Source organism: Gobius niger (genome assembly GCF_951799975.1).
Source record: "Gobius niger genome assembly, chromosome: 1".
NCBI lineage: Eukaryota > Metazoa > Chordata > Actinopteri > Gobiiformes > Gobiidae > Gobius > Gobius niger.
This window is the reverse complement of record NC_136852.1, coordinates 60,894,162-60,906,242: the sequence shown is the minus strand read 5'-3', so window position 1 is coordinate 60,906,242 and position 12,081 is coordinate 60,894,162. Positions and strand designations below refer to the sequence as shown.

Genomic DNA, 12,081 nt, shown 5'->3' with positions numbered 1-12,081 from the left:
GGCAGGGAAAGGCATCATTTTTTCACAGGCAATTGAATATTACAAAATGATTATATGTTTGTAAGACGCTCCTATGATATTTATTTCATGTTGTACTTTAATTATATTCACACTTACAAAGCACAAGGCATTGTTTACTCCTCAACAATCCTTTTATAAACAGCATCACGTCAGAGACTGCAATATCCACCCTGCCATATACTGACCTCAAGCTGATAATAACGGACACTGGGCTGTTAAAATATTGGCAGGGAATTATTATTAGAAGAAATTTAAGGACAGTGAAATGGCTACGATCCCAATCATCATTTTAATTGTGGACAAAATAGTGTCTTTTTGTACAGTGCCACTAAAACAAAAGACTTCTTCCTCTGTCCCATAATCAATGAAAAATCTACAGCTCAAACAGTGATGCAGACCCTAAACTCACAAAGCAATTAGAGTAAACTGAGCTGTCCAGCGACATAGTGTTTCCCAAAAGCCACGTCAACAGCAACAAGTCAAAGGGACCACATCTTCCCACAAACCGCGTGTGAGCTGGACATTTTCCATAACTGATCTTCTACTGCTGGTGTGTATAGCTCAGAGGACGAAAACACTAGAACCATATGGTGTCAACAGAACAGGTTTAGTGCTCCGTTCAAAAGGCAGTTTGGTGCGAAATATATGCCATTATTTCCAACTCCACAAACTTCTTATCTGTGATATCACCTACATCGACAGCAGCCCCATCAGAGTCCACAGTAGCCTATAGCACCGTTCAGCCCGTGCCTGCAGCTCACATTAGTAATCTCAAGACCACAGACTATCTGTCATGCCGTAATTAGTCCCGAGTACACCGCGTGTCAAGGCGACCGCTGTCATAGTGTGGTTTGTGAGTCTTTCAGAGTGGCAAAAGCGGGACGCGACGGCGCAGGTTGTTGTTGTTGTGCTGTACTGAATTTCAGCACCACGACAAAGGAACAGCTCCCGTGAAACAGCGCGGGCAGAACGGACCCAGAGAGTGCAGCGGACTTACCTCCGAGCGCACACAGCCAGGCGCTCCCGAGCACCAGCAGCCTCGCTGAGCTCCGTCCCAGGGCCAACCGCGCCAGCTGCCTCATCTTTCCGAGCGCCGTGTCTCGATGGGCTACTGCCCGGCTGCGGTTCTCAGACGCTCTGCTGCTCTACATTTCTTCAGCTCTTTTGCCAGCGACCAGCTGTTTGTGCATGACGTAATGAAGACGACGTCCTCCTCGTTGGCTTTGATTTGACAACCCCAATATGTTGCAGCAGCTCATTGGACACGAGGGCCTGTCAGTCTGGCCGCAGTGCGCACGTAGATTGCAGCAGCAACTCGTCACTCCGGCGTGCGGGCCACCACACAGCGCACACTCTTCACACAAGCTGCTCCCTGAGGCTGCACCCCCGCAGCGGGACCTCGAGCATCTGGCCCGGTCTGATCCACCAGCACATCTCTCTTTGGAAAGGACTAAATAAGCTACTATCCCACATTTATAGAATGTGCAGCCGCAGCAAAGTCTGCAGTGCAGTCTGTTTGACTTGCAGACCAATCACCAGAAATCAATTGAGTCCATTTAAATAATGAAACATGTCACGTGCTGACACTCATTTGAACTGCTCCAGAAACCAATAATGTCCTCACTGACACAACACTGTGGTAAAACCATGCCTCTTTAATAAGTTCCAATATGCTTCAAATATGCAAATAGTTTGTTATAACTGTAAATTTAGCTTCAATGGGCTGATTACAACACAGTATTAGGCTAATTAATATGTTCTGAACTATCACACAGTGACCAGAAATCATAGTTTCTGTCTTGCTTCAGCATAAACTTTTGGAAAGACTAAATAATGCATTCAAAATTCCAAATAATGGATCCATCTACATTTGTAGAAATATGTTTGATGAAACATCCTTAAGTAATGAGATGGACAGTTGCAGAGGATGTGTGACACACCTGTTTGCTCAATGATGTTTATTCTTTCATGTGAGTTTTGTGATGATTGTTAGCACTGGGCAGTGGGCACAACACAGAGACTAGCTTGATGTGGGCTAGTTTTTGTTATGGGGGGCTGGAGCATGACTCATATCTGTCCAAGTCGATTCCTTGAGCAGAGACCGAGCGCCGATAAATCACTTCGAGTCAAATGTATGACTTAATGATCCATTAAACTCAAGTGGTTAGCACTGAATAAGGATAAATGGGCAAACCCAACCTAAAAAGAAAAAGACCTGATCTGAAATGCAGCACTTTGGTGTCAAGTTGTGCTCCAACTAGTCCAGGGGTGGCCAACCAGTCAGAGACCAAGAGCCGAAATTTTCAACCTTGATCCTGTGAAGAGCCACAAAGGCACCGACCATTAGCGAGATTCCGGGGCGGTAGTCAATCGTGATTAAATAGAATGTGACCGTTTTATTTAATCACAATAAACTATAACTTTATGCCTTTTTCTTTCTTTTTTTTTAAATAATTGTGTTAGATTTAATGGTTTTACTCCTCAACAAGATTGAAATACATGTATATTAAATGACATTTTGTGTTTCCTGCTCTGACTGAGACAGAATTAGATTATTATTATTATTATTTATTTTTTTAATGCTGAGGTGTGTTTGTGTGTGGGGCCCTGCCCACTGAGCCCCCTTCTCTGATTCGCCCCTGGCCTGAGCGCTCAGTGCAGCTTCGTCCTGACTGGACTGTGCAGAGAGAAGGCACTCTAGGCTGCATAACGTTCATGAACTTTAATCAGGAGCCTCTGGAGGATTTTAGAGTCTGTTTTAAGTTGCATCTGCTACAGTTATAGCACGTGTGAAAGAAAAGTCATGACTTTGCGTATTTCCGCGTTACGATGTCGCGCTTCGCATCATATGCTTCGTTAGAGCTCCGCTTTTTTCCATTTCCTAATTTTGATCATTTTCTGTGAATATGAGGCCAAATTACATCAAATAAAGAGTAGCTGATCAGAAATCTGAAAAGCACAAAAGCTGATCCTAGTGCCACGATATGCCTGCCTGTTGTTTCACCCACATCCCGCTTTGAGTGAGGCTGCACGGGCACCTTTTACACACCGCCTCGAAAAGGAGAGAGATACGAGCTCATTCATGTAGAGATGGAAACAGGGTCTGTAGGACGATGGTTGGATTTTTGGTCAAAGACTGTTACAGTTTATGGGAAATATTTAGGCCTACCAATTCTTTTGCAAAGAGCCGCATTGTATTAAACATCTCCAATCATGCAAAGAGCCGCACTCTGATTGGCCAAGAGCCGCATGCGGCTCGAGAGCCGCGGGTTGGCCACCCCTGAACTAGTCAATCACCATGAATAGTATATAATAGTATATACAAGTACTAATTGACGACCATTGATTTCATTGGATGTGTTAAGAGCTACATTGTCTGTCATCATTGACAGGCAGCCAGAAGTGAATTGCCAAAGATATGAGAACTTCTAGAGGCGTGTTGGACCACAATTAGTCACATGTATGTGGAGAAAATAGATAATGAGTTAATGAGCGGTTACCAACTAACTTACTAACGTCCAAAAGTGACTTTGAGATTTTAGACACCTAAATAGTAAATTAGTGGGTATGTTAGTAAGTTACTATAGTGTTTACCAGCGATATGAAAGGAAAATTCTTAATCACGTGACATTCCACAATAAAAGTAGTTCCTGTTCTCCATATCCTTATTGTATTGCCCGTCAGCAACAGCATAAACATGAAAAAGTTGGTGTTGTGATAAGTAAAAATGCATATGTGTTTTTATTTCTTGTTCATTCCTGGAGTAACAAGACTCTGAAGACTGAAGAAATAATAGCCAATAGTCTTTATGTGACACCATTCTACAATGAAGAAAAATGCTTTAAGTGCTCAGGTTTTCCACAAGGAAAATGCCATTGGATCAGTAAAACAATAGTTTGCATTTGAAGTCATAAAACAGCCACTTATGTACTGATGTGTGTTTCTATGACTACATTAAAAACTGCTGTGACATTTTACCATTATTTTAAAATATTGTATTGATTGATTTCACCAGTGCTGTGACACTTTGGTACTTAACAATACTGCAGGTATGGGTATTCATGCTATAATCAAGTGCTAAAATCAACATTAAATGTAATGATTATCAACCATTTCTGACTGATATTAGGACTGGTCTGAATTTTTTTTTACAGTAAAACCTTGCTGGAGCAACTGAGCTTTAGTGGTAAATCATGCCAGCAATGTTGAGCAATGTTTAGTTGAGTAAATTTGCTATTAGCAGAATGCAGCTGAACCAAAATTTGGAATCGAGTTGGAGGATGTGCGTAGGCGGCCAACACACACAGGCTATACTGAATCGTGGTGTGTATTTTGTTTTATATTTTGCTCTGACAATAGCAGAAAGAAAAGGAAAAAAAAAGTTGTGGTCACACTAAACAGGGTGGGCTTAGAGCAGTGGTTCCATTAAACCTGACAAGTTGTAATGTGACTTACATATTGATTTGTACCTATAAGGTATTCTGATGAAATTACATTTCTTTTTATTGTCATTAACAGTTATCTCTTGTGTCTGTAAGCCTTCTCCAAACCAATTCTACTAATGGATATAACGTTAAATTCTTTAACACTCTTTCCAGTTACCCAAACAAGTACTAAAACTTGAATAAAACAGTTTCTAAATTTAGAGTAGAATTGTAGAGGAGTCTGAGGAGCAGCTTGTGTATCAGCAGAGGCACTCACACCACATACCACCCACACCCAGAGGTGGGTAGATTAGCTAAAATGTTTACTCAAGAGTAATGACCCAAAAAAATACTCAAGTAAGAGTAAAAAAGTACTTGGAGAAAATGTTACTTGAAAACTGTAAGAGAGCAAAAGTCTGATCTACTTTCACTGACAACATACAGTAATCTGATATAACTACTCCAAGGAGAACCATTTTTTTTGTTACTCTCAAGTACATGTTCTTGAGTAAATGTAACTGAGTACTACCCACACCACATTATAAAAATATCTAGACCTTAAATCCATGGTGCTTACTGCATGTATATACACTACTCTCTCAAATTCTTACATGTTGTATTAGTTACCTGGCTCATGCTTTATGTTGAGGTCTAAGATGGCTTAATAGCGCCCCCTAGAAACAGAAAGAATTGCAATTTAGACATATTAAGATACGCAGAGGAAATCACCAATATACCTCAGAAATTTTAATCATCCATAATTTATTTCCAAAATACAACATTATACATAAAATTTACAGTCGAAGAGTAACAGATAAGGCACAAGTGCAGAAAATAGCTCATCATGACAGTGAACTACACAGATTTAGAGTTTCATGTCTGTTTCTAAATGTTACATGTTACAAGTGCTTTATTTATAACAAACAGTAAATAAACTACATCCTAAATACACCAAAATGAGTCTTTTTAGTTGGTGCATTGAGCGCAGCACTGAGGCTAAGGCCGAGGACCAGACGTGTATCCGCAGGATCGATAATTCCATCATCCCACAGCCTGCAAAAAACCCATCACATTATTAGATGCACATTATGCCTGATTCATGCGAGGCTTCCTGTAGCACGTTAGCACAGCTCTATTATTGGAGACTTTAATCAAGATGCTGTGGCACTCATCTTCCTGTTTTAATGCCCTGGCGTCTTAATCAAGCGCTGTCTGTTTCCTCATCTCTGCGCTGCGCTCTCAAGGTCATAGGCATGTTCAACACTCGGCAAAAATCATTAGTCTCTACGTGCGGAAATGTCACTTTTTTCAAAGCATACTGCACAATCAGGATTTGAACCTCCACTATCATAACAAAACATTATAAAACGTTCTTTTCTAGTTTGGACTTGCTTTACACCCAGTTTAAATCATAATTTGGTCCATTTTAGACCCGGCCTTACTTGATGTTGATGTAGGTGGTATTTGGAAGATGTAATTAGGGACTGTCACGATAATTACTATATCGACTCATCGTTCAATGAATAACAGATAAACGATACATTTTTGGGCACGATATTTATCGTCTGAACATTTATTAGCATTCCCCCCATTTTTCCTTTGTAAAACTTTGAAATCTAGATGAAGCCAATTGAGTTACATTATATTTCATGTTTATTGCAGCTTGTGTGGTATTTTAGGATATGATTATGCACTTTTTTACTGTCATTTTTATGCCTGAGAGTTGACAGAATCTAGTATCGTCAGAGTCAGTAATATCGTTTCCTTTCCTGCCTCAATATATCGAACTTCAAATGTGTTATCCTGACTGGCCTACATGTAATGAGAGAAGCACCTCCCCTATAAAAGTATATATTGTTTTGTCTATGCTGTTGTTGTTGTTGTTGATGTGGCAGCTGGACGGTACAAATGAAAATTTCACTGCATGTTACACTGTATGTAGGTTTATATGTGTGTGACAAATAAAGCTAAACTAAACGAAGCGGTTTTATCACTCCGACAGAGCCAGATTTGCATCAAAATGACACAGGAAAAATGTAAATGTAGTTTTTATGATGAAAACCTTCTTCTAGCACGCCACACAGGACTTTCAATCATTCAAAAAATCAACTTGTATAGCATTTTTCCACCTACATTAGACACTTTACAGCAAGGAACCATCTCACCCAATCATACTTTCATTCATACACCAATGTTTGGAGATGCTTAATGTAGGAGCAAGATTAGAATTAGTTGGTACCCAATTAAAAAGCTAAAATCCCTTCTTTTATTTATTTAGTTCAATTTCGGTAAAGAAGTTAACACCAACCATCTGCTGCTGTCATTGTTAAAGCCTCACCTGGCGCTGGAATAGTAAGGGCTGCCTTCTTCCTCAAACCGACGCACAATTGGCTCCTTCATGGCAGCTTCCTGTTCTGCCGAGAACTGATCGTAAAGACAGAGGAACTATTACATTCGATTGACAATCCATAATGGCCATATCTATGTTTCTGAAGCCTGGCAGTGATGTCAGCGAGTCCCAAATTGAACAGAATTAAATGCTACCGAGTGTCTAATGCACCGTCTATTAAAGCAGCTAATGTATTCTCAATAAACCCATAACAGCTTTTCTGATGCGCTCCAATTACAGCCACTTGATTTTATTCTATAATTGAGTTAAAACCATTTCACGAAGACAAGTGTGGTTCATAATGTTTATGCGTTTGGCAGCGATTCCTCTGTCTAATTTTAGCAGGGATAATTAATATGAATTATTACCTCCTTTCCCTCGCGCGCCCTCTGATCCTTGGTGATGGTAGCCAGAACAGTGGCCGCCTGCTCCCCACCCATCACTGAAATACGAGAATTCGGCCACATATACAAGAACCGAGGGCTGGGGAAACATAAAAAGAAATTAAAGCATTTCACAACGTGCCAAATGGGATGATGTAGTAAAAAAAGAAGAAAAAAAAGAAATCATACCTGTAGGCCCTTCCGCACATGCCATAGTTTCCAGCACCGTAGGAACCTCCAATAATGACTGTAATCTTAGGCACACTGGCACAGGCCACTGCAGTCACCATCTTGGCCCCATCCTTGGCAATTCCTCCCGCTTCATACTCTCTGCCCACCATGAAGCCTGGAGAGTCAATTTTGGTCAATTTGATTTGACAATGAAAAGTATTTTGGACAATATTTTATGCTCTGTGATATTCATATCACTAACCTGTAATGTTTTGGAGAAAAATTAAAGGAATGTTTCGCTGGCAGCACAATTCAATGAAATGGGTTCCCTGAGAAGAAAAGACAACAAAAGATAAATGGAAACCAAAACGAGACTAGATGAAAAGCAGGTAGTTAGGACGATGTGGATTACAGAACAAAACATCCCTCTCTATATCACAGATCCTTGGGGAAAGCTTTCAACAGTTTGCTTGCAAAAAAAATAAAATAATAAAACCTCAAAGATGCCTTTAGAGATGAATGGGTGTCATAAAATGTGTGTGCTGTATTGATTTTTGCAGATTTGCTTTCAGAGCATGTCTGTTCCGCTCCTGGAGTCCCGTGTCTACCTGAACACAGCTCCCTCCACAAAGACTGATGAAATCCTCACTGCTGAAAACATCCCATTGAGATCTCTGATTATAAGAATTAAAACAATATTTTCAGGTAATTTTAAACCGGCTTCTGAGAAAACCAATTTGTTTCTCAGACTGGTTTGTCAGTTACTGAAATATGAACCAGTCTCATGCAGTATTGTTTCTATAATAAGTACAAATGTCTACGACAAAGACATTCACAATAATATAGAGCTATAGTACTAACAAACAACGAGCTGATGATCTTAGGACTTTGTGCAGCATTTGGGGCCTACAAATCCATAGATTTCTTCTTCTCAAACACTGAAGATACACCAAAGGGGCATTAACAGGAGGAAGCAAAAAAGCGGGAAACGAGGAGGTATCAGGGCAAGACTCGAAAGCTAAGCCACGCAAATCTTCAGTCCCTACTATTGTCCGGACTAATGTTCGTTCACTGGAGAATAAGATTAATTATGTTTGTCTGCTACGCTTTTCCCAGAATATGATGAAAGAGGTCAAGGAGCTGACCAGTGCGGGACACCACGCTCTGAAACAGGAACAAAACTAATGGGTCGTGCACTGTTTCAGAGGAGCACTGAAGGCAGCCAGCCAGGTTTCTTCGGGGCACTCCAGTTTTCTCAACCTCCAAAAACATGCAGCTCAGGTTGGCCTACAGTGGCAGCGCGCAGGTTAGCTCAGGACTAACCCCAAAATCTAATTTACACAATTTCGTTTTAAAATTGCATAATAACAAATAAAGCACTTGCTTACTTCTCTTTTTAGAATGCAATATGTATAATATTGGTTAATTGCACTGGCATGCATTGCATATGACAAAACTACATATAGTTTGAGTATTAATCCATATTAATCAGTCTCAAAATGAAAATACCTTTTTGGCAGACTCTGAGAACAGGACTCCATTGTTTCCGATGATACCAACAGGGTATCCGAAAATTCTGGAAAACCCTGTTGGGACAGATTTAGAAAAGTCAAACACATGCTCATTTATAAGGGAGGATTTAATGATCAGGTTTTTTGGTTTTACCTGTAACTAATGTATCTCCATAGAAAGCCTTAAACTCATCAAATCTACTGCCATCGACGATTCGTGCAATGACCTGCAATGAAACAAATACATGTTACACCTTAACAGCCATTTGACTTTTTGCAATATATATATAAAAACAAATTAAAAACATAAAGGAGTCTAAAGTACCTCTCTGACATCAAAGTTGCGTTTTAAATTATCACCAACAATGCCATAGAGCTCATCTGCAGGGAACAGAGGAGCCTCATTTGGCTCTGTAGTCACCTAAAACGAACACACGATTATTTAGAACAGAATTTATAACATCTTAATATTGAAAATGATGGCATACCTCAATATTCTTCATGTAGTTGAGATTTCTTACAGATTTCCGTGCTAAATGAAGGGCATGGTTATCATCTAAAGCGTAGTGGTCCGTTACCCCTGATTTTCTATAAACACAGCAATAGTAATTGATAGAGGATAATAACATACATCATAAAGCTAAATTACTTTTACTAATTATTAATAAGCTGCTATAAAGGAAGAAGATTTTTTCTTACTTGCAATGCAGATCTGCACCACCAAGATCCTCAGCAGAAACTGTTTCCCCAGTTGCAGCTTTAACCTGAAATACAAAAATATTTATACTAAATTACAGTCAATTACAGTAAAAAAAAAAAACTTTTAATCAATGGAAATACGGTATGTATTGGCAGCAATTTCAATGTACCAAAGGTGGTCCTCCAAGGAAAATTGTCCCTTGTTTCCGAACAATGACACTTTCATCAGCCATGGCTGGAACATAAGCTCCTCCTGCAGTACAGGACCCCATGACGACAGCAATCTGTGACAGGAAGACAACACTGGTTAAAGACATTTAAACCATCAAGCTCTTTGAAAATCAATGGAAACAAATACACTGTAAATACAGTTGAACAATATGAATGTAATACGAAACTATGTAGCATCAAGTACTGCAGGGGTGTCCAAACTTTTTTTCATTGAGGGCTGAATATTTAAGTGTATACGGTGTGGAGGGCCACAGATTGGTGGTGTGTGTAGCAGCGTTTCAACATGTGCCTCATTTATTTAGGCTTGGAACCTTAAAACCTGCTCTTTTCCACCATAAAATGTAGATAGCTGAGGTTATAATTGTGTAGAATTATGAAACTTGTAGTGAAAAGTACTATCTCTGGCAGTGTGTGCCAATTCAACAAGAAGTCTAAGTGCCACCAAAAATTGGCCTGCGGTCTGCACTCTGAAGTACAGCCAAAGCATCTTTGGGAGTCTAGAAAAGCAGTATATAAATATTAATACAACTGGATTGTACTAGTTTTAGACTAAACCAAAGTTTAAGTAGAACCATGAATTAAGTAGTTCTGACAAGCAAGGGACAATTAGAAAGAAAACAAATATCTCTAAATTTCACATCAGTACCTGCAGGAGCTTGAATAGCAACTGAAGCAGCTCACATACCACAGCTTGTGAACCAGTGTAGAGAAAAAAACTGAAAATATAAATATATTGATTTACCTGTGAAATACCCTGTGACGACAGATTTGCCTGGTTAAAAAAGATTCGTCCAAAGTGATCTCTGTCAGGGAAGACATCAGCTTGTCTGGGCAGATTGGCACCACCGGAGTCCACTGAAGAGGATGAAATTATAGGATTTTTAAAGTTTAAATCATTGTGATTTTTTACTACAATAACTAAAAGGTTTATCTGTGTTTCAATTCTAGAAAATATTAGAACTTAATCATACGAACAAACTCACCGAGATAAATGCAGGGCAAGTGGTTTTGTTGTGCAATTTCTTGGGCACGAAGGTGTTTCTTCACAGTAATCGGATAATATGTGCCCCCTTTGACAGTGGCATCATTTGCCACAATGACACATTCCACTCTGTTAAAAACAATGGCAAACATGTTAGGTTTCCAACTCTCTATTGGCTACAAAGTAAAGTATAGCTGCAATTTATCTGCAGTTTAAAATTACCCTGAAACACGACCAATGCCAGTAATGATGCCACCCGCAGGCACATCTTCCTTCCCATACAGCTCATATGCAGCAAACTGAGAGAACTCTAGAAATGGGCTTCTGTAAAAGTAACAAGCGCATAATAAAACTTACTGTGAATTTTACACTTTTAAATCATTCACTGTACCCAGGGTCGAGTAGTCGGTCAATGCGCTCCCTTGGCAAGAGCTTCCCGCGAGATGTGTGAAGGTTTCTTGCCTTTTCCCCACCACCTAAAAGGAAAAATTGCTTTAGACACTTTGTTGTTTGTGTCAACAACATAATTCATGCTATCTGGCACTTCATACCAAGTTTAATCTTCTCAGTCCGTGTTCTCAATTCATCAACAAGAACTTTCATACGCTCATAGTTTTCCTAGAAAAAGAAAAATGCTGTTAAGATCATGTCATGCAACAACTCATAACAAATCTCTAAATATTATTTTGATATGAAGTGTTGAAGACAGTGAACATGGGACTGAACTTAAACAAAAGGCAAGGTAAAAAAGAAAAGAAAAACTAAACTAAAGCTCAAAGGTACAAAACAAAACAAAAGTAGCATGTTATGCTACATGTATTCAGCCACAGATCATCATCAAGAGGCTACTGTGGATTTGTAGCAACTAGCATTAGGCTAACCCACCAGATAGTCCGCAGACTGTTTATCAGGCTGTGATCCCAGTCGAGCCACTTGATCGGCGTGGTAAGATCGTGCACCAATGACAGGTAAAGTCCTGCAGCGGAGCAGCCACGGTCTGAGCGAACGAACAAGCATTTCCACAGCTAACACAAGTAAACCAACTAGAGGTGAGTACCGAGTTGCTAGCGGGCAGGCTAACCTAACATTGACCGAGCATTTAAAAACAGAGATGGGAAAGTCTTGACTGCACAATTCTCTTTCAATAGATATGTATATACGCAATAATACGATTTAGCTGTTCGAAAAGACAGCTAGAGGTGTTTCTCCAAAATAACAAACTCCAGTCGCAGATCTTCTTGCCAGGGTGAAAAGTCAAACAGGACGAGCG

General features: G+C 39.8%; 2 protein-coding genes across 2 annotated transcripts in view; both read right to left on the bottom strand.

Moving 5' to 3' along the window:
* The window catches only part of tmem8b (transmembrane protein 8B), a 34,759-nt gene extending 33,423 nt beyond the window's left edge, over positions 1-1,336 (bottom strand). Inside the window, exon 1 of the mRNA XM_079555342.1 lies at positions 1,019-1,336. Within this exon, the coding sequence (XP_079411468.1) occupies positions 1,019-1,103 (85 nt within the window). The 5' untranslated portion in view covers positions 1,104-1,336. The remainder of the gene's footprint in view (positions 1-1,018) is intronic.
* A 3,972-nt stretch (positions 1,337-5,308) lies between these two features.
* Positions 5,309-12,081, bottom strand: mccc2 (methylcrotonyl-CoA carboxylase subunit 2). The gene is made up of 17 exons (XM_079572627.1): positions 11,697-12,081; positions 11,363-11,429; positions 11,203-11,287; positions 11,034-11,135; positions 10,813-10,940; positions 10,572-10,684; positions 9,769-9,882; positions 9,599-9,663; positions 9,388-9,487; positions 9,225-9,320; positions 9,054-9,126; positions 8,898-8,974; positions 7,651-7,717; positions 7,407-7,563; positions 7,203-7,317; positions 6,784-6,869; positions 5,309-5,498 (listed from the first exon to the last, which is right to left on the bottom strand). Exons 1-17 carry the CDS (start codon positions 11,826-11,828, stop codon positions 5,381-5,383), a joined length of 1,695 nt encoding a protein of 564 aa, XP_079428753.1. The 5' UTR covers positions 11,829-12,081; the 3' UTR covers positions 5,309-5,380.

Excerpts from the sequence above, each read along its gene's own strand:
- mccc2 (XM_079572627.1), bottom strand. The coding sequence starts at position 11,828 with ATGCTTGTTCGTTCGCTCAGACCGTGGCTGCTCCGCTGCAGGACTTTA. Across the intron at positions 10,685-10,812 it reads CTTGCCCTGCATTTATCTCG|TGGACTCCGGTGGTGCCAAT; the intron begins GTGAGTTTGTTC and ends CATCCTCTTCAG. Across the intron at positions 9,321-9,387 it reads ACTACATGAAGAATATTGAG|GTGACTACAGAGCCAAATGA; the intron begins GTATGCCATCAT and ends TGTTCGTTTTAG.